This window comes from Haemorhous mexicanus, chromosome 2, assembly GCF_027477595.1.
Source record: "Haemorhous mexicanus isolate bHaeMex1 chromosome 2, bHaeMex1.pri, whole genome shotgun sequence".
Lineage (NCBI taxonomy): Eukaryota > Metazoa > Chordata > Aves > Passeriformes > Fringillidae > Haemorhous > Haemorhous mexicanus.
This window is the reverse complement of record NC_082342.1, coordinates 26,678,467-26,698,354: the sequence shown is the minus strand read 5'-3', so window position 1 is coordinate 26,698,354 and position 19,888 is coordinate 26,678,467. Positions and strand designations below refer to the sequence as shown.

At 44.4% G+C, this 19,888-nt stretch overlaps 2 protein-coding genes across 5 annotated transcripts in view; one reads left to right on the top strand and one right to left on the bottom strand.

Moving 5' to 3' along the window:
- Positions 1 to 1,268: 1,268 nt before the first annotated feature.
- Positions 1,269 to 15,166, bottom strand: QTRT2 (queuine tRNA-ribosyltransferase accessory subunit 2). Of its 2 annotated transcripts, XM_059838013.1 has the most exons (8): positions 14,865 to 15,166; positions 13,816 to 13,871; positions 12,487 to 12,563; positions 9,694 to 9,903; positions 8,560 to 8,759; positions 5,249 to 5,400; positions 3,653 to 3,770; positions 1,269 to 2,595 (listed from the first exon to the last, which is right to left on the bottom strand). In XM_059838013.1, exons 1-8 carry the CDS (start codon positions 15,059 to 15,061, stop codon positions 2,334 to 2,336), a joined length of 1,272 nt encoding a protein of 423 aa, XP_059693996.1. In that variant the 5' UTR covers positions 15,062 to 15,166; the 3' UTR covers positions 1,269 to 2,333. The 2 variants fall into 2 exon arrangements, with proteins under 2 accessions (XP_059693996.1, XP_059693997.1); XM_059838014.1 differs by lacking the exon at positions 13,816 to 13,871 and having other exon boundaries at positions 14,865 to 14,977.
- The window catches only part of CCDC191 (coiled-coil domain containing 191), a 22,165-nt gene continuing 17,441 nt past the window's right edge, over positions 15,165 to 19,888 (top strand). For 2 of the 3 annotated variants that reach the window (XM_059838008.1, XM_059838009.1), the window contains exons 1-3: positions 15,165 to 15,308; positions 17,340 to 17,481; positions 19,759 to 19,887. In XM_059838008.1, the coding sequence (XP_059693991.1) occupies positions 15,210 to 15,308; positions 17,340 to 17,481; positions 19,759 to 19,887 (370 nt within the window). In that variant the 5' untranslated portion in view covers positions 15,165 to 15,209. Of the gene's footprint in view, positions 15,309 to 17,339; positions 17,482 to 19,758; position 19,888 lie in introns of those variants that run through there. The other variant, XM_059838010.1, reaches the window with a different exon arrangement.

Genomic DNA, 19,888 nt, shown 5'->3' with positions numbered 1-19,888 from the left:
AGGGTGGAAGGACTGGAAAGCCAGAAGAGAAGGGTTATTGAGAATAGCATGTTACTGGCACTTAGCTTAGCAGGCCACTAAGATCCCAGTACAGCTGTATTTATCTCCTGAAGACATCCAGGCTGGGAGATAAAGAAAAATTAATAAACCCAAATGATCACAGAGGTGGGGCAGGATGGGGAGACTGAGTGATCACAAGTAGCCCCCAAAAGGTATAAATCAGCAATTCCAAAACTAGCAGTAAGGTTATCAACCTAAGAAGTATGCAGGAAATGTGAGGAGGACACAACCACGTGCACCCCTTGTCCTGTGTGTCATCACAGAGCATCCATGACTTACCTGTTGGACACAACCATCCTGGTGCCTGAGTGCTGGGCTGACTCAGGCATTTCAGTGAATCAATGTGGATACAGGAGTGTCAGTGAATGAGAAGTTTCAAAACCTGTCCCCTCCCAAAAGATCCCCACAGGCACTTGCAACATGGTAGAAAAAGGCACGGCAGAAACAAGCATAGCAAGGTCCCATGCACTAGCCCTGCAAGCCCTGCATTCCTCTTGAAGGAAACATAAACCATTTTTATTTCATTAGAATTCTTGCCCTTTAAGTTAGGCAGACCTTCAACCTCACACTGCATATCCAGGACACCATCTCCAAGTTTCCCAGTGCTGTATCAATTTTAACAACCACAAAGTATTACTTGGACTGAGGACAATAATTCTCTATGTCATTTCTGTAGCTGAATCATTCTCTGTAATCTGTCTGAAAACAATAGAGCAGCATTTGCACCATTTCTTTAAGATCCTGTGGAACAGAAGTGTAGTTAGTGCAACAGAGTGAGTAAGACTGGAATGGTATAAAGGACTGTGACAACTTTGTGTAGTAGCCCAAAGAGACAGGGAAACTAAAACCCCCTTATACTCTATGGTAAAGTCATTCTGATGGGAGGTATTAAAATCTAAAGTATTGCAGAAATTGTGAAGAGCAAACTACAGATTAATCCTTAATGGCTTTAAGGCCATGAAGGGTAGTATTTTTTCAAGCTTAATTAAGGTAGTAGAGTCCTTATGGGGAAGGTAGTAGTGTTCCCTTATGGGGAAGACAGACAGCTGTCTTCAAGACTTCCAACATTCTTTTGAAACAAATTACTTGGAAATCCGCTCCATGACAGGATACTCCCATATAATGCCCTCCCATCAGCCTGCTAGGTCAAGTTTTCAGGAGATACCTTCTTGAGTTCAAATTCTCTGTCACACATTGAGGAGTCAGTGTAACAAATAATAAATGTATTTTATTGTTGCTTTGAAATATAAAACTATTAAATCCATGATTCCACAGCAAGGGGCAGTAAAAAAACCCAACTGAATAAGAGGAATGTAACATATTCTAAAACAAGGACCCACCAGAATTTTTTCTAAAAGTCCTTTCCTATGACACTTCCCTTCCATAGCTCCATCTTACAGTGACATTTGTGTAGCGTGCTCTGCAACCAGTGCTAGAGTGGCTGGAAAGAATGACACAGACATTGTCACCCATGTGCTAACACTGGCGTGAAATCTAAAAAAAAGTGCAGAGTTAAAAAAAAAAAAAAGCCCTAGAGCAGGACATGGATTAAACACTTTCTTTTCTCTCTGGCTCTAATGTCACTGAATGGGACCCCTGAGGCAGGGGTGTTCAAGGCCAGGCCGAGGTGGCAGACTTCTTCCAGGCCCAGAGAACATTCTGCACTGCGGGTGGCCTGAGAGAGGAGCACACACACAGTCCCTTGTGCCACTGGACACAGCAGCACTTCCAGTCAGTTCCTTCCAAGGACACAGATTCTGGCAATGGCTACAAGGACAGTATGTTAAGACTGAGGTGGGATTTCTTACTAAGGGGATATATGATGAGAGACTAGGACACCACTAGGTTTTTCTAGAAAAATAATTACTGTCGGGTATAGAACAAGAGTCCCAAGCAGCTGCGGAGTCTCCAGGCAGCTGGATTAATTTTAGGTATATGCCCTGCTTTATTCTCAATCACAAATTCAATTACTCTGTCCTTGCACATGGGAAACCAACAGTGAGTATCTGAAAACAAACTCATCCATACTGGTCTTACTGGTGAACTGTCCAGGCTCTTCCAGCCACCAAGAATGCACCAAGCCAATTAACCAAAAGAGGCATTTGAACGAGATCGTCCTTTCCCACCAGGAAGTGAGATCTCCTTCAAACGTCTTCTTCAGGTCCCTCCAGGAAGGAAAAAAGGCATTTTAAAGGCATTTTACTACTGACAGGTCCAGGTGATACAGTCCCACTGGATGAGGATGCAGCCTGCAGCCTTCTTCCTCTCTGAGCTCACTGTCTCAGCGTGGCACCTCTCAGGCCTTGCAGTGCCTGCCTGAAGACAAGCTCCTTGAGTTGGTCCAGTTTACTGTCCCTCAAGGCGTCCCGAATGGCACGGAAGAAACCAAAGTAGTGCTGGAAGTTGTGCATCATGAGCAGGACACCGGCCAGCAGCTCGTTGGTCACCAGGAGGTGATGGACGTAGGCACGAGTGTGCCTCTGACAGCAGTAACAGATGCACCCTTCCAGCAAAGGACCAAAATCATCGTGGTACCTAAGGAAGAAGCAATGTTGGGTAACACCAGAGCCAAGAAGAGCCATCCAAGCAATAAAGAGTTCTTCTGTAACCATCTGGCCTTTTGCAGGGACCTAAGCCTTAAAGCCCTGAGGTCCTTAATCCAGATTTGCTGACAACTCAGACCAGCACCACTGGCACAAAGGACATCAGATATCAGAGGTGGTTTGGGTTGGAAGGGACCTTAAAGATCATGTAACTCCCACACCCTGCCATGGTGTGGGACCATGGCTGCTGAAAACCCCAGGCCTCCTCATGCCAGAGCTCACTTCAGAGCCCAAAGACCATACATTTAAGTCAGAATAACTCTGACTACATCACAGCTAACAGCAGAGAGGCCCCATCTGTGCCTTCCCTGGCAGAAAAGCTGCAGTGCAAGACAGCTATCACACCGTTTAGGAAGGAGAAAGCCACCAAAGCCACAGATTTACTAATCCTACTATTCACAGGACAGTATTCCACTCTACTGTGAGATGCACCATTTCACAGAGAGAGCAAAGCAACACAATTGTCTACTCAGACAGCCTGGAAGTAGCTGTGACAAAGACAAGGAAGGACAAATGGTAACAATGGCCAAAGTTTTTGTGAAATATCCAGAAATGGCAGAACTGCTCTGCAGCTGCCCAGACTGAGTCAGAGAGTAGAGGGTCTCCACAGTTTAAATAAAATCTAGTATCTTAAGACAACCCAAGTTAGATGTGGAAGAACAAAGTGATTCCCAGACCACCTTTGTGAACCTATGGTCTTTCAGCTGAGACATAATTATGACCACAGAATGTTTGCTGAATAAATGATCAGAAAACCCCTGGCTCTAGGTAAGGCAAAAGACAGCACTTTCAGAGCTAGGCTGTTGCCTGACAACAAGCCAGAATGCTTGTCCACACTATCTGCTCAGTGTCCAGAAGTACTCTCTTCAACAGCTTCATGTTTTATAAAGTCTCTCACCCAGCTGCTGACCAGTTGCAAATAAATACAGAGGACTAAAGCATCATATTTAGTCATAAGCTGCAGGTACCCTCCTCACAAACTCACATACTTTTTATCCTTCAGAGATATCTCAAATGGTGTCATTTCTGGGTCAGCTTTGGAGACTTCCTCCTGGTCGTCTTGAGCACCATTCTTCTCCAGGTCCTGGATCCCATTTTGTGTTAAAACTGATTAAATTAAAAAGACAACAGCTTTAGAGCAGAGAGAAAGGCCAGAGCAAGGGTACCAACCTTTACAGAAGATATTTCTGCTACTTTCTTGCCAGCTGAAAACTCCTGCCACAAGTTTCCACCCCTTTTTTCTAGAAAGCAGATATTTTACTTTAATTGCTGTAGGTTAGTTAACACAAATACACTTTTAGATGATCAAAACAGCAAGAGACAAGTGAAAACTAATCAACTAGAATTAATCAAAAGTTAGAGCTCAAACAACAGTATAACTTTTTGCTGCTCTACTGAGCTGAATTCTTTATAAAATGTCAAAAAGTATTTTGTCTGAACTGCATGCTGAATAGAATGCAACCACCTGAATAAATGGATTTTATTGAGATTTTGTTAGAGTAGACAGGCAACTCATCTGCATTCAGTCATTCTACTTTCCATGCTGTGATCATTCGGGATTTAGATGCCTCTTTTTTTTTTTTTTTTTTTTTTTTTTTTAACATGGAATCAAAAGAGGCTGGTAGCACTAATTCAGAAGAGGTGGGTCAACATCTGCCTTTTCAGTATCTATCTGAAAAATAAAGAATCATCCCATGATTTCATAGGTTTGCATTTTTGAGTTTGTTCTTAAGGAGAAGGAGATGTATTGAAACACCAATATTATTGTTTGCAAAATCCATGCCCACTATGTTTAAAACAGACAGGGGACACAACCACTGCCATAACCCAGAGCCTTATAATTTAAGAATAAAGTAAGACAAGATAAAGAACAACAAACTAAGAAAAGGGTTAAAAAAAAGCAGCCAGCACAAAGAAACAAGATGTTCTGTTCTATTCAGCTGGCTCTGAATTATCCAGGCATGAAAAGCCACTAGGTTCTACCCAAGAGAAAATGAAATGTTTCCCTGTATTAAAAACATTTAATAGGCCAAAACAAAACAGCTGCTTGAAACACATTTGATAGGTACTTTAATGGGTGATACACATTCCCATCTCACAGTATAATGAACAGAGCATTTTGGTTTTGATATAAAACTATGAATGCAAGGACAAAGAGGAAAACTGCCCAAATAAATGAGACACTTCTGACAGCTAGAAAAAAGAACTTCAAAAATATATTACTACAACAGATACATAATAATTTTATCCTAGAGATCGCTTAATAGGTCCAGCCTTCACTGCTAATGGTAACAGAAAATTTGCCAACGGTGTCAAACTAAAACCCCCTATTCAGGAGGCATTTAAGAAATATTTAATCATCATATTTTGGCTAATGAGACATTCAGAATCCTCAATTTTTACTCAACAGATATCACACCAAAGCACCGCGCTTTCAAAAGTAACATATGGTAGTGGAATCACAGGTTTTCCAGTGGTCACTGCACTTATTTCAGGAACAAAGACCTCAAATACAGATTGCTCCCAAGTATGAATTATGCTTACAATGCAAAATGCAAAAACTAAACAACCATCAAGAAGCCTACCTGCTGCTTCAGGATCTGGATGGCAGTCATAACTGAAAACCAAGGCACAGCCTCGCTCCGTCACTTGGAAGGGAAAGAAGCTCTCAAAAATGTCCACTCCCCTTTCAATGCACTCAAGCACCTCATCTGGTTTGCCTACACCATGAATGATTCTGTAGAAGACACACAGGAAGAAAAATCTACAATACTCTGAGTAGAAGCAAGCAGGTACCTGAAGGAAAAGACCTTGTTCCAGATTGTATTACCATCTGTATGGCAGTTGTCTTTTGTCAAGTGGGCAGTTTGCCTTATGTCTCTCTCTGAGTGATCACAATCACTCCTCCTGCTGATAACAGGCTATTGAATGTCACTGCATGACTGATAAGAACTATAACATCCCATTGTGAGATGCTCCGCCCAGAGGGAGGAGCCAAGCATTGCTACCCAGATATAATCCAGACGGTCTGAAACACCAGCACTGCTTCCCACTGGATTCTCCAGCGGAACAGCAGCTGCCTCTTCTTCCACTGGATCTTTGGAGGAAGAATGCACCCTTTTCTACAGGATCTCTGCTCCAACAGAACCACACCTGACACTTCAGGAGGACTGCAGCCACATTTCCAACTGGACTGCTACCAAGACCCTGACTAACAGGGTGAGTTCTGACTCTGTCAGTGTTGTTCTCGTGTACTGCATTGTTTATTTTATCCTTCTATTTTTCTTCCCTATTAAAGAACTGTTATTTCCTGCTCCCATATTTTTCGCCTGAGAGCCCCTTAATTTAAAAATTATAGCAATTTGGAGGGGTGGGGAGGGTTTGCATTCTCCATTTCTAGGGAGGCTCCTGCCTTCCTTAGCAGACATCTGTCTTTCCAAACCAAGACAGAACTCCAGGTCATGTGCAGCACATGTAGCTTATCTCTGCAACTGCTAACAGTCATCACTCAGAATTCCATGTGCTTCCTCTTCCCACATACCCAGTACATAACAGGCTTTTCATTATTTGCCCTTTGGAAGACAGCGAAAATCCCTCATTTACTGTGGAAAAACCCCATTCTATTCATTGTGTTTGAAGTGATTTGTATGTGATTTCTTTCACATACACATAAATACCATTAGATTCATAACATCTGTGCCATAGAACATTTTCCTTAGTCATGTTTGTGACCCAATGAACTACCAATTCCCAGACACATGGACCCTTCTGCTTGTTAGCTGTTTAAAAAGAGTGTCAACAGAGACAGCAGTAGATGGCTGGTCAAAGACACAAGTCCTTCAGGTGACAGACACATCCTACAGCACTTGGAAAACTGCCTGGGGGAGAACATACTAATGAAAAACATTGTTAGAAAGAAAAAACATCCTTGCTTTAGTCTTCCCTTCTCTTTACACTCTAACTGCTCAAATGATTTACCCAAGAACGTGGGCTGTAACATCTCCTGAGACATGGCATTAAGAGCCAGGAAGAGCCTGGCTGGATTGCCATCAGTGGTAATAGAGATCCTGCTGGCAGCCAAATTTAGTTGGCAGCTTCACTGAGGGTGGGTGAAGTGTAAGAGAGTAGAGCAGTGCCTGCTCTCCTGCAGGTGCATAGGCTGAAAGCAGTAGAAGTTAATGTAGGGCAATGAGCTAAACAGATAATTAGGAAAATACACAGGGGCTGGTAAATGAAGTCACAAGGTGCCATTTTTAGTCACTTTTCTAAGTACTCCAATTAAATTGATGAGCACAGAATAAGGAGAGGAGAAGTTTACAGCATGAGTGTTTTATGTTTCAGGTTCCCATGACAGGGAGAAAATGAAATGCAAAAGTCAAAACAGTAGCTCTGCATATATGATCAAAGACTTGCTGAAACTCAACTCCGCACAGGTAAGGACAAACATTTGTTCTTGCAAGGGTTCTCATGCTGTTGGAAAGGAAAACAAATTTTATCAAGTGACTTCAGCCCCTTTAGGTACATGAAAGGATTCTTTATAAAGAGTACACTCATAAGATCATTTTACAGTCACACAAAAAGCAGCCACTTCTTGAGTGAAGAACAAAAAGTGTTTGTCTTCTAGAGAATTTCATGCTGGGGTAGAACAGAGATGAAGAACAATTTCTCCAGCCAAAATGGCAAGGGTGATTCAGGAGCAATGACTGCCTGAAATTCATGTGAGGTACTTTGAATACCCTCTGGGGCTAACCAGCTCTCTTCCTATCAAGAGGTCAGAAACACTTGTCTTAACAAGACAAACAATTTGATAGATGAGGCAGATACACGCGTAGACTCTGAGGTTAGCTGAGCAGATTGGACTCTAATGCTCCCAGGGGATCTTTTAAGTAGCTCAACCAGACAGGATAGCAACAACACAGCAAGCCTCCTAATTGTCAGGAAAATTCAAACCCCAGGCACCCCTAAGCAAGAACAAGCTACAACACCAGACACAGTGCTCTTGCATTTAATTTCCTTTTAAACATCATTAGGTCAGAGCAATGCTCTGCTAGCAGAGGGAAGCAGGAACAGAATGGGGCCTCAGTCATTCTCTTCAGGAAATGATGAAAAAAGCAACCATATTATTTCTGTTTCAGTTGCTCTGGTAAGAACAATCCAGCGAGCTCAAACCAATAAAGAAACCCCCATACTTCTGAACCACTAGGAAATATTAGCACACATTTTCAAGATGTCTTTTAGTTATTGTTAGTCAGTTATAAGGATTAAGAAAGCTGCCACTCCTGTCCAGTCCTTGGAATGGGTGTGATTGGCACAGCTAACAACTCAGATATGCAATAAGCCCCACACTAAGAAGAGAATACCACTGCTCTGGGCCAGCCTGTACCACCCTGGTAGTGCACAGGCTCAGCGCCTCAGGTACTCGGACAGAGCTGGCTACCAAGACCATGTCGCAAGCACCGGCTGGTTCTCCCAGCATCCCTCTCTGCCATCTGCCAGTTCAGGCCAGAGATAACTGGAAACATGACACTTTTACTGAGAAGAAGTCCCTGTAAAATACCTTGATAATAATGCTTTTGTTTGAGATGAAGTTCAAGTAAACCACAGCCACCAAATGCAAGTAACCCTATATCCTAACCCAGACATATCCTACCTGTAACTCTACCTAAAAACTTCTCCTCCAACCCACAGTATGAGCAAAGCCTGTTGCCAGTTGCAGCTAAAAAATGAAACAAGTGTTGAAGCCTGCAGCCTGACAATGGTAAAATTTATGCAGCCTGGCACACAGAGAGCTGTGCAATACAGCGATTATTTCCTACAGAGAAACTGCACAGCAGCCTGTAGATGCTCCACATAATAGAACAGATGGATTTTTTGGGATGTTGCCCACACAACTTACCTTGGTTTATCCTCTGGCAGCTCTGCTGTGACAGAAGCAATCAGTTTCAACTTGGTCTCCTTGGCCATGGCACTTCCCTGGAAGCCATCTAGCAGAAAGCCACCCACAGGCCGCTTGGCAGTCTCCCTGGCTGATCTGAGCCTCTCTTCCAAGATATCTCCACCTTCAATTGCCCCAAACATTACACTTCCTTGTAGTTCCTGTCCCAGGAGAAAGTTACAAGTGTTAGAGCACGCTCTACCAAAGACATGAAAGACATGTCACAGCCCAGACTTCAGATGCCTGCTACTTAAGCCCCACATTCCCAGGAACTTGCCAGAGCCATAGGGTTTCATCTCACGTAAAACTATTCCCCACACAACACCGTGAAGCCCATGTGTCAGAAATGGGACTAGTAGAGACAAGATTCTGCTCCTTGCCTTGACACTAACTCTCTGAGAATTTTGATGCCACTCTTCCCACCTCCCTACAGAAGGCAATAACCACACACCATCTTTGTAGATGGCTTTTTATGGATGGGGGTCTCAGCAACCAATGTGCTAGTGCAAAATGCAAAGCAGCTGCCATTATCCTGGCTCTCAGACACCAGATGTCACAGGGAATTCCTTTTCAGGAGATCCAAACACTAACTTCTGTCACCTGTTTTCCCTAGTAGTGCAGACTCAGATTGTATGTCTCCTTTCAGTAAAAGGGAGGGAAGTTTCAAAGCTGCTGGAAGAAATAAAGAATAGCACTTACTAATTCTATCAAATCCTCCCTCACTTGGAACCAAGGGGACTTCAGAGCAAAAAGATGGGTTTTCTCAATCTGATTAACAAGATCCCACTTTGCCAACACATCTAGTAATAAGGTAAGTGAAATGCATCACAACCCAAAAGCAGAAAGAAAAATCCTAAAATGCAGCTCTCAACGAGTAGAGATAAGAGGTGATCCTGGTGCAGAAGACAATTTAGTAAAGGAGGGAAGGAAAACTCACTGTGCTACTGGTTATATCCACTCTGGACTGTAAGCTGGGCATTCTCTGATATACAAGCGACACAACTTCCTACTACAATTTCCTGGGGCTGGTCCAGGATGCAGCACAGACCAAGAAGCACTTGCAGTGATATTGCCTCAGTGTCTTGGGGACCTTACCGGTGATTTTTCTTGCAGCTCAAGGCATATATCCAAGAAGGAAAGTGACCTATCCACAGACTTCTTGGCTCTTTTTCTGTCAGCTTCCCCAGTAATGGTGTCCCCATCAGAGATGCACTGGAACCAGTCTGGCTGGATGGCCCGCTGGATGTCCATGAACTTGGAAGCTGTCATCTCCATGCGCCCTGAGCTTCCCCACAGGGAGACCGTCTATACAGGAAGAACAGGGATGAACAGCAGTTGCAAAGGACAGCAGATCCTCAGTGTGAAAGGAGAGAAGGAACTGGTCTGGTGAAACACCAGCTACTGGAATGACAGCTCATTAGATAAGTTCCCCTAGAGCATGGCTCAGATAATCAGCTGCACTTGGGAGAATTAATGAAAGGAGATAAATGACTGAACTGAAATTTCTACGATACTCTTTGGTGAAACCATCCCACTCAACACTGACTTCTCCATATTTAAAAATCCAAGATAGAGCAGCTGGCCTCTCATCACACAAATTTGTGCCAGAATTGGGGGGAAAAAAAAAGCTTGAATTACCACCGAACTTGCTGTCAAGCAAGCAAAAGCTTATAAAAAGCAGTAAAGGCTGCAATGGCAAATACAATTTGCTAGTTTTCTGTACAAAATGCAAACCCAAGAAACTACTTCCTCTTCTGAGCACTCAACTCACACAACACGCATGAATGTATGCATTTATATAAACCATGCAGTCTGGGAAGAATACAAAAGCTTGTTAAGCACTCAATCTTAGAACCTCACGTATTTTAGGTCCCAAATCCAGCAACTCTAGAAGGCACTGAAATACCCAAACCAAGTCGATGTAAGGAATGACTCATTAGGATTTCACACACGATCTTCCCTGTCTCTTCACATGCTTCCCATCATGCCAGCACACATGGGACCCTATCTTCCATTGCTACTCCACAATACCTTCAAAAGAATTTATAGCAGGACAAAAGCACGTGGACAAGGAGATTATCTTACCTGAATACCTAGCAGACATCACCATTCAATTCACTAAACATTCAGATTCATACAATGTTCACATTTTAGCCTATTTTGCAGAACCTGTGATTAACCTGTGAATGCAGCTTGGCCACTGCTTTGATTGTATCATTGTTAGGCTTGTGAAACTGCTGCTCCAAAACTTTACAGGGGTATTCAAGCAGGTTAAGTAAAGGGCTTGAGCCCCTTGGAAGTCAGCTCTTTTATTCTGCAATTCTGTTCATGCCTTTTTAAATGAGAAAGGGTTTTCAGCCATCAGAAACAGCATATAGCTTGGAGTGTTACGGGCACTTTTTGGGGCCTGAGGGTATAAACACATTCTCCTAGCCTAGTGCCAGACAGACAGATTAAGCAGTGCAGTTCTCATGTATACTAATTTGTAAATTGAATTTCATCAGCAGATGCAAAAAATATGAGCAGAAGCCCTTTTTTTTTTTTTTTTTGGTCTGGTCCCCACAAAGACTGCACAAGTATACTGCATGCCTGCTGTCCATCCATCCATCCAGATTACTTCTGGCCTTATCAGCCAATTTCACCAAATTTGAATAAAACCAGAAGCCTCCAAAGTAATAAAATTGTTTGCAAATTTCCAACTAAAAAAAAAGAGCAACTCCAAAAGGAGTTCCAAAATTTGCATCTACAGAATTACTGAAACACAGTTTCAGTTTGTATGTTTTTCTTCAGCAGCATGTTGCTCAGACAGTACCTGCTGCCTCTTACTATCAAGAAACAGCTGGTGAAGGCAGGCAGAGGAAAGTCAGAGCTGTCTGAGCCAAAGGGCAGAGTGTAATCACATCTAGTTACCTTCATTCTGTTCTTGAGAGGAAAAAAGCTGCTTTAATAAATAAAATAGCCATGCAGCTTAGAGCGCTGAGCATTATCCTGTGATTATTTAAATCCAGCCAGTGCTAGGCTTTCTGGCACAGAGCTTTCAAAAAGCTTTTATAAGTATTTGTCAGCACAGATCCAGCTGCAGAAGGCCTTACAACAAGGTGACAGAAATCATCACCAGCTTGTTTAAAAAACCCAAAAAACCTCTGAATCAAACTCCCAACACCCAGGTTTAGATTGCTGCTCTAACCTCAAAGCTGCACAACAGTGGGACAAGCTTCAGGTAATTCCTTCCCTCCAGAGAGAGAGGACAGCCTGAATCCCAGCAGTAAGGAATATACACTGATAGCTGTCTGGCAGGAGTTATCCTCCATCACTCAGTGACCTTCCACCAAATGTGGCCATACCCAAAAAGCCCTTGGGACTGATGTATGCGAGTAGGTGCCAGGAGCTGTAGCATGAAACTGTGTCAGGCAGCAGGCAGTGTGTGGATTTGACAGTAACGTGTGTGTCTGTGGGGTGGAAGAGGCAAATGTCTGCAACTAGGCACTCCTGGATTGCTGAGCCACCCTCCTGCAAAAATTCTGATGTCCTTCCCCTTTGTGGGCCTGCAGAATAAGCACAAGCTTGTACAGCAAATATGCCAAATCACAGGTATTTTCTTTTACTGCCATTTAAACTACAACACCATGGTAGTCCAGAGTTCTCCTTTCTACCTGAATTGCCACTCAACTGCTCAGGAACCATTCAGGGAACATGCTGCCAAGTAAGAACATGTACACCTTCATTTAGTTGGAGGTAAGAGCATGTAAATGACAATCCTCTTTATGCAAAGATTTGTTTTGCTAGTCATATGGCTATCTGAGCACACCCACAAAGACGGAGGGAGGATTGGCAGATTTCTTTTGGGAACTTTAGGTGGACCCTTTCACGTCTTTACAGCTACTGTACCTTGTTAGTGTTGTAGCCAGAGGGGCAGGGAGTGACTGGGTCATGAAGGGAGCAGTAGAGCACAGCGTCTGGCATACCTGAAAACAGAGAGACAGAACCAGAGCAGAGTTTCATGAACCAAAGCAAAGCCAAGGCAAAGATGTGGCTTGCAGATCTGCAAAAGGGAACAGGGTATTGTCCCCCACACAAATACATCCATTCTGACAAAGAAAATATTGTTCATCTCTCTCTCAGCACCAAAGAAGACAGATTTCTTCCCCAGCTTTACTAACTGCCTGGAGAAGAGTGCAGCAGCAGGACAAACCATGAAACAACACTCTTTGGTTCTGCAGCCTGCATAGCTGCTTTGGGATTTATTTATGCTACTTCCTGATTAATACTCCACTTCCTGATTAATACTCAAATTAAAATTTTCCAGACCCAACAGGTGACTCACTTGGCCACTCAACTGAAAACTGATACACTGGAGACACCTGACACTTGACACAATACAAACTAGCAACAGTCCCAAGGAAGGATAAAGTAGAATCATAGAATGGTTTGGCTTGGAAGGGACCTGAGAAATCATGCCTCATGGGCAGGGACACCTTCCACTAGACCATGCTCCTCAAAGTCGTATCCAAACTGGCCTTGAACATTTCCACGGATGGGACATTCACAACTTCTTTGAGCAACTTGTCTGAGTGAGAGTGAGAATAGGAGAGTTAGAGAACGTATCAACTACACAAATGAGAAATTTATCATCCCTGCTGGACTGGAGGTTTCAAATGTCAGACAGCTAGACAGTATGTCTCCATGACATAGAGCCCTCTCTTCAGAGATAGCCACTGAAACTGGTAAAGCCTCCAGGAAATTCCAGACAAAGACATTTTTAAATTTTTTCTTGAAGAAGTTAATTGCTCCAAACAGGTATGGTTTATTGAAATTCGGGTGCAAACTTCCTTTGGAAAGCCAAACCATATTTTTTTTTATATGTAATGAAATGCATGTCCCAAATTTTTATGTGCTTTTAAAAAAAATAAAACAAACAAAACAAGCTTAAGCAACTCATTTTTTTTTCTTGCAAAATGTGCTAGATTGCATACACAAAGGACTGTCTGTGATTTATAGAAATTACAGATGCATCATGACTCTGTAGCGTGATTGAAGGATTTTTGGCCCTACTAGTGACAACATACAATTTCAAGTCTTCCCTAGTGCCACTTTGAGTGAGAAAATTCCTAAATGTGCAAAGCGTGCATCTTTCTGCCTACTATACTACCTGAACATGCTCTAGTGGGATCCACCTGCATCATCTCTCAGATATACAAGCAAATACTTGTACTTTACCCATAAATTTTGCAGCTCCTTCTTTATACTCTTCCAGGACATCATGAATTTCTGCTCTGCAATCCAGATATAGGAACACATTAACTAAGCAGACAACTGTCTAGAGAGATTGGTGGTTTCATAACTAAGGCTTTTTTTTTTCCATACTTATGCATTGTCTGACACTGAGCTGTTATTTGCCATCCAGCTGTCAGGCAGTGAAGCAGGGACAGATGGAATGAAATGCCAGAGTCACAGAGCTCTAGAATCACAGCTCATAACCTGAGGCACTCATAATTCTGTGGCAAAAAAGTAAAGCTTTCACCTGCACTGACCAGGGACCACTGACTTGATGGAGAGCATTAAGCTATACTGTGACTTTTTGAGGAGCATCAGTAATGTGTTCACATCATTCAACAATTGCACAAGCTTTACCATGTAATCTTTCCTTTCAGTTGCAACTTAAATAGTTTTGAGAGTTACTTGCTGCTCCAATTTTACATTAAATGTCTTCAGGTATGGGGTACCTACCACCTCTCTGGGCAACCTGGTCCAGTGCTTCACCACCCTCATTACAAGAGATACCCTCTTATAGTTTAAACCCATTACTATTAATCCTACCACAATAGGCTCTGTCCCCATCTGTCCTATAATACCCCCTAAGGTATCAGAAGCCTGGTAAAAAGTCTCCCTGGAGCCTTTCTTCTCCAGGCTAATACCCCCAAATCTCTCTGCCTGTTGTTACAGGAGTGATGCTCCAGCCCTCTGAGCATCTTTGTGGTGCTCCAAAGGACCTGGTCCAACAGGCCCACATCCTTCTCATGGTGCAGGCTCCAGAGCGGGATGCAGCACTCTCGGTGGGGGGGTCAGCCAAGCAGAGGGGCAGAATCACCCCCCTCACCCTGCTGCCCACCTCAGGAAGATGACTGTGAAGTCACCAAGATGGGTTTGGCCTAAACACGCTAAAAATCACGCAACCCTCCTGCTCCGTTGCCCTCACCCTTCCTACCCCGCCCCTGCACCTCCCCCGGATGGGCAAGCAGGGCCCCCGGCGCGGGCGCGGTACTCACAGGGCGGGCAGGGCGATGTGCGCCACGCCGGGCACGCCGCGCACCTCCCGCAGCGTGTCGTGGGTGAGGTGCGGCGCCGCGCCGGTCAGCGTGTACAGCAGGCAGCCGGGCAGCGCCAGCGCGCCGGCCCCGCCGCGGCCCAGCCCCGCCAGCGAGCCCAGCCGCCCGCCGCCCGCACCGAGCAGCTTCAGCCTCATCCTCGCTCCGCGGCGCCGGCGAGGGACGCGGGCTTAGGGGACGCGGAGGATGCGGAGGATGCGGTGAACGCGGGGAACACGGGCCGCCCCTTCCCGCCCCGGCCGTCATCAGCGGGCGCCGGCGGACGGGCTCCGCCCTTCCGTTGCCATGGCTGGGAGGGGCGGGCGGCAGGTGGCGGTGCCCGGCGCGGCCATGGCCCTCTCGGGACAGCGGCCGGGGCCGCACCGCGGGCAGCGCCTCCCGCAGGTAACGGGGCACGGCGTGGGAAGCGCGGCCCGCTCGCCTCTGCGGTGCGGAGGGCGCCGGGGGCGGGACGCTTCCCTGGGATCCCGCTTCCTTGGGATCGCGGGCAGTCAGCACGGCAGGGTCAGGATCACGGATGAGGTTGCCCAGGGCCGTGCGGTTTGCCGGCGGGTGGGAAATCTGCGCTGGACTCGAGCGAAAGGCGCTGAAGCTGGCGTTGTGAAACTCGGGTTCAGGAAGAGGCACGGGAGGTTGGAACGCTGTGGTTTTCCTTAGTCCCTGCCGAGGTTTGGGTAGCCTGGAACAATGGGGCAGGGCTGAATAACTTGCGCAGTGACATTTAGGATCAGGTTAGACGGGGCTCTGAATAACCTGAGGTGGTTGAAGATCACAGAATCATTAAGGTTGGAAAAGACCTCTAAGATCATTGAGTCCCACCATTGATTCAGCACCACCGAGTTCACCACCAAACCATGACCCCAAGTGCCACATCCACAGGTTGTTTGAGCACTTCAGGGATGGTGACTCAACCTCTTTCCTGGGCAGCCTATTGGAATGCCTGGTCTCCTTTTCAGTGAGGAGATTTTTCCTAATATCCAATCTAAATATCCCATAACAAAACTTGAAGCTATTCTCCCTTATCCTGTCACTTGTTACGTGGGAGGAGAGACCAACCCCCACGTGGGTACATCCTCCTTTCAGGTGGTTGTAGAGAGTGACAAGTTCACCCCTGAGCATCTCCACTCTAAACAATCCCAGTTCCCTCAGCTGCTCCTCTAGACCCTTCAGTAGCTTTGACTTCTGAATACACACCTCAATATCTTTCCTGAATTTAGGGACCCAGAACTGGACACAGGACTCAAGGCAGCCTCACCAGTGCTGAGTACAGAGGGGCAATCCCTGCCCTGGTCCTGCTGGCCACACTATTGCTGATACAGGCCAGGATGCCATTGGCCTTTGTGGCTGCCTGGGCACACTGCTGGCTCATGTTCAGCTGCTGTCAACCAGCACCCACAGGTCCTTTTCTGCCAGGCAGCTTTCCAGCCACTATTCCCTCACCCTGTGGTGCTGCCTGAGGTTGTTGTGACCCAAGTGCATCATCTGGCCCTTGACCTTGTTCAACTTCATGCAGTTTGCCTCAGCCCATCAATCCAGCCTATCCAGACCCTTCTGCAGAGCCTTCCTGCCCTCAAGTAGAGCAACATTCCCATCCAACTCGGTGTTATCAAAGATGTCCCTGCTCATGCCAGGGAGGCTGGATTATATGGCCTGTAAAGGTACCTTCTAATCCAAACTCTATGAAGAATAAGGTGTTTTGTTGCTATGCATAAAACTCAACACATAAAACTTGCTGTTGAGGAGTGCTGCAGGTTTTTTGGGCAAGTAATACAAGAGATTTACCCCAAAGCACCGTGTCCTGCACCTGCAGCCACCTGACATCAAAGAAAATGAATTCTAGGGTGAGGTTCCATTTGTTTTGCTTCCTTGGGCACACCCATGCTCTCAGCCTTCAACCTGCTACTTGGGGCAGGTAGGAGTGTGTATCTGCTTCCTTAGGCATCCCGGGCTTCTGGCAGCAGCACAGAGAGGAGGAGTTCAGAAATCTGGACTGTGGGGCACAGGTGTTACTTGTGAAAATACAGTGACATATCAGGACCATTAACATTTCAGAAAGATGAATATGGGACAGGTATTCTCTCAGCCTGGCTATGACAAAAGCTGATATCAAATTTCATATTTGCTAGTTGCTGGGCACTAGCTCAGCAAGTCTCCTCCAGCCCCCAGGGACTGGGTGTTTCTATTCTCTCCGTGTTCTCCATTCTCTGTGTTTGGCACTAATTGCCTAATGACTCCTAAGTCCAATTTATGCAATCAAGTAGCTGTAGAAAAAATAAATTTCAAAAATAATCTATTCCTTTATAACATGCTTTTATGTTACATTCTCACTGATGCTTGCTCTCTGGAGGAAAAATGTGGGTATAAGAAGCGTAAAAATGAATATCCTTAGAAATTATTTCCTTTCTTTAATTTAAGAGAGTGGACCAAGCCTCTGAGTATGCTGTCTCTGAAGCTTTTTCCCTTCAAAAGTCAAGGTGTCCACAGAGGCCTTGGGGTCCTATGACAAGTTTGGAAACTGCAGAACGGCTGCAAGTTCATCGTGAGGCCTGTGAGGAAGGTGAGGTAAAATTCCACTTGCCACAAGATGCCTAAAATGAATTGTTCTTGATCCAGCTTTGCAGTTCTGACCTGAACAGGCTCTTGCAAAGCTTGAGTTCACAAGAAACAGTTGAGATGTCTTTCATCTGATGGAGAAATGCATAAGAAGGATCAGTTGCTGGAGTTTGAGGCAGATCTTAAATGGCATACCTGAGAGAAGGATAAACTCTCTGTCTCCTGGAGATACCAGGTCAAAGCAAGGATAAGAACTGCCCTTGAAGATACACTGTATGGTCAAAACCAAGTTAGTGTGCTACAGGAAACCAGGTGAAATCACTTGACATATTAGTTCTGGAAATGGAGTTGCTCTGTGTAAATTTCACATCTATGAATAACAGTGTGGTTTTGTTTTGATTCCCATGCAAAATTTTCCTTACTAGTAACCTAAATAAATATTTCTTTTGTAAAGCCTGCAGCCAAAAGTGCTTGCTGAAGTTGGAAAGTAAAGCTGTGGTAGGTTTAAAAAACAAAAAGGAGGGAGATTATCACCCATCAGTGCTAGAAATATGTCTGCAGTGTAAAAAGCTGATAGGAGACAGTATTTTAAAAACTGAGTTAACCATTCTTTTAAGAATCAAAAGTCAGCATTACAGAACAACATGATGATATATCTTTAGAGCATCCACTTCAATCCAGGAAGTTAACTTTTTCACTTGTCTTCATCAAGAGTTCAGCTATCAGCATGGAATACATTTACCTGCTTACAGTGCCCTGTCTGAATGCATTATACAGCCAATGGCTCCAAAGGAGCTGTCTTTGCTGTGGTGTAGAGCCTTGTCTTTTCTTTTGGTGGAAAGGTTGCTTGCTTTCCTCATGTTTCTTTATTATTTTTGTTTTGCCTTTTCTGCTAGAATTTTCCTTTTTATAGCTACCAGTCCCTCCGAATTATTCCTAACTTAAATGAAATTCTTTTACCTGGAATCCATTATTGCAATACTTAATGGTAGTAACTACACAAAGCCGACTTTGTAAAGAGAAGTGCCAGAAGACTTTTACTTTAGTTATGAGAAGATCACAAATCTCAATGAAAAAAGTAACCCTTCCCCAAGTGGCAAGTTGTTTTCTGCTCTTCTTTCTGTTATCAGATATATTTCCCTGTTCCTGATCTGGCTGGAGAGATTATGAAAAAGAATAAAAGTGATTTGAAGGACAACAAACATTAGATTTATATTTTCTTTTAAAAACTCACAATTTTCAAAGAAAGCTTGAAAAAGGCTTTATTACCTTAGAAATACCAGAGAGCATCTTCACTGTGTGTTAGGAGTGGATATGAGGAGCTTCTGTCCATTGACTGTGTGTCTTACACTGTGTCATGACTCCCACTGGAGTGGTTGCTGGGATCTCGGCTCTTTGTCCATCCTCACCACACAGATAGCTGAGGATGGTTCTGCTTCTCGTGGGGCTGCTCCTGATGCCTTGCAGTTTACAGTCCTGGGTCTTGCTTCAGGAGCAGTTTGGCCACCCATGCAGCAAGGCCAGCTTGTTTGTTGAGGCAGCAGACCCATAAGCTGACCTTGCTTTTGAGAAGAAATTCTGAAAAAGGATTTTTTCATTTTTCTGCAGAAAAAAGGGAGATACAAACAGTCCATTGAAGGACTTCATACCCAGTTGTGCATTAGGCATTTGAGCTCACTGAGGAGTACCACATCTAGTGTGAGTGCATTCCTGTAGCTGCAGTCTTAACCCTGAGTCCCAGGTGAAGTTTGCCAGCTGATAGACTTGTAATTAGACTCACCAGTTGTTTCTGTGGTACTTGCAAAGGGTTAACCTGCACACATGAAGAAAAAGTTTGGACAAACCGTGGTTCTTTTGAATTTAGCATATAGACAGCCTTGGCTACACATGTGGAAACCATCTAAGTGTCTGCAAGTGCAGTGGTAAAACATATGAAAGCTGTCTAAATTATTAATTACTTCATGTGAATTCCATCTCCTTGATAAATGCTAGAAAATAATCACAAGTAATCTAAATGCCTGCAGAATCATAGTAAAAATGAGATGGAGAAGAATTGATTTCTGATATACATGACAGGAGACATTTGCCACCTTCTCTTCCTGTTCTTCTACAGATCAAGAAGATAAGAACAGAACTATTAGCTTTATTCTATTTCCTGTTGCAGATCAGGTTTCAGTCATTCTTAGCATGTGATATAACTATCCCAGACTATTGCTAGTTTACACTTAGCCATATGGTTTTTTTAAGCGAGTGAAGTCATCAGTCTCTTTCTTCATGGTAGCCCATGAGCTGCTCAGTAACTGGATGAAGTCCCAGCTGCAACTGGAGCTGAGTGGTGGAGAAGAAGAAGTTGACTCTGTCCTTCAGGAAGAGCCTTCTGCAACCCCTCCAAAGTATGAGCACTTTGATGG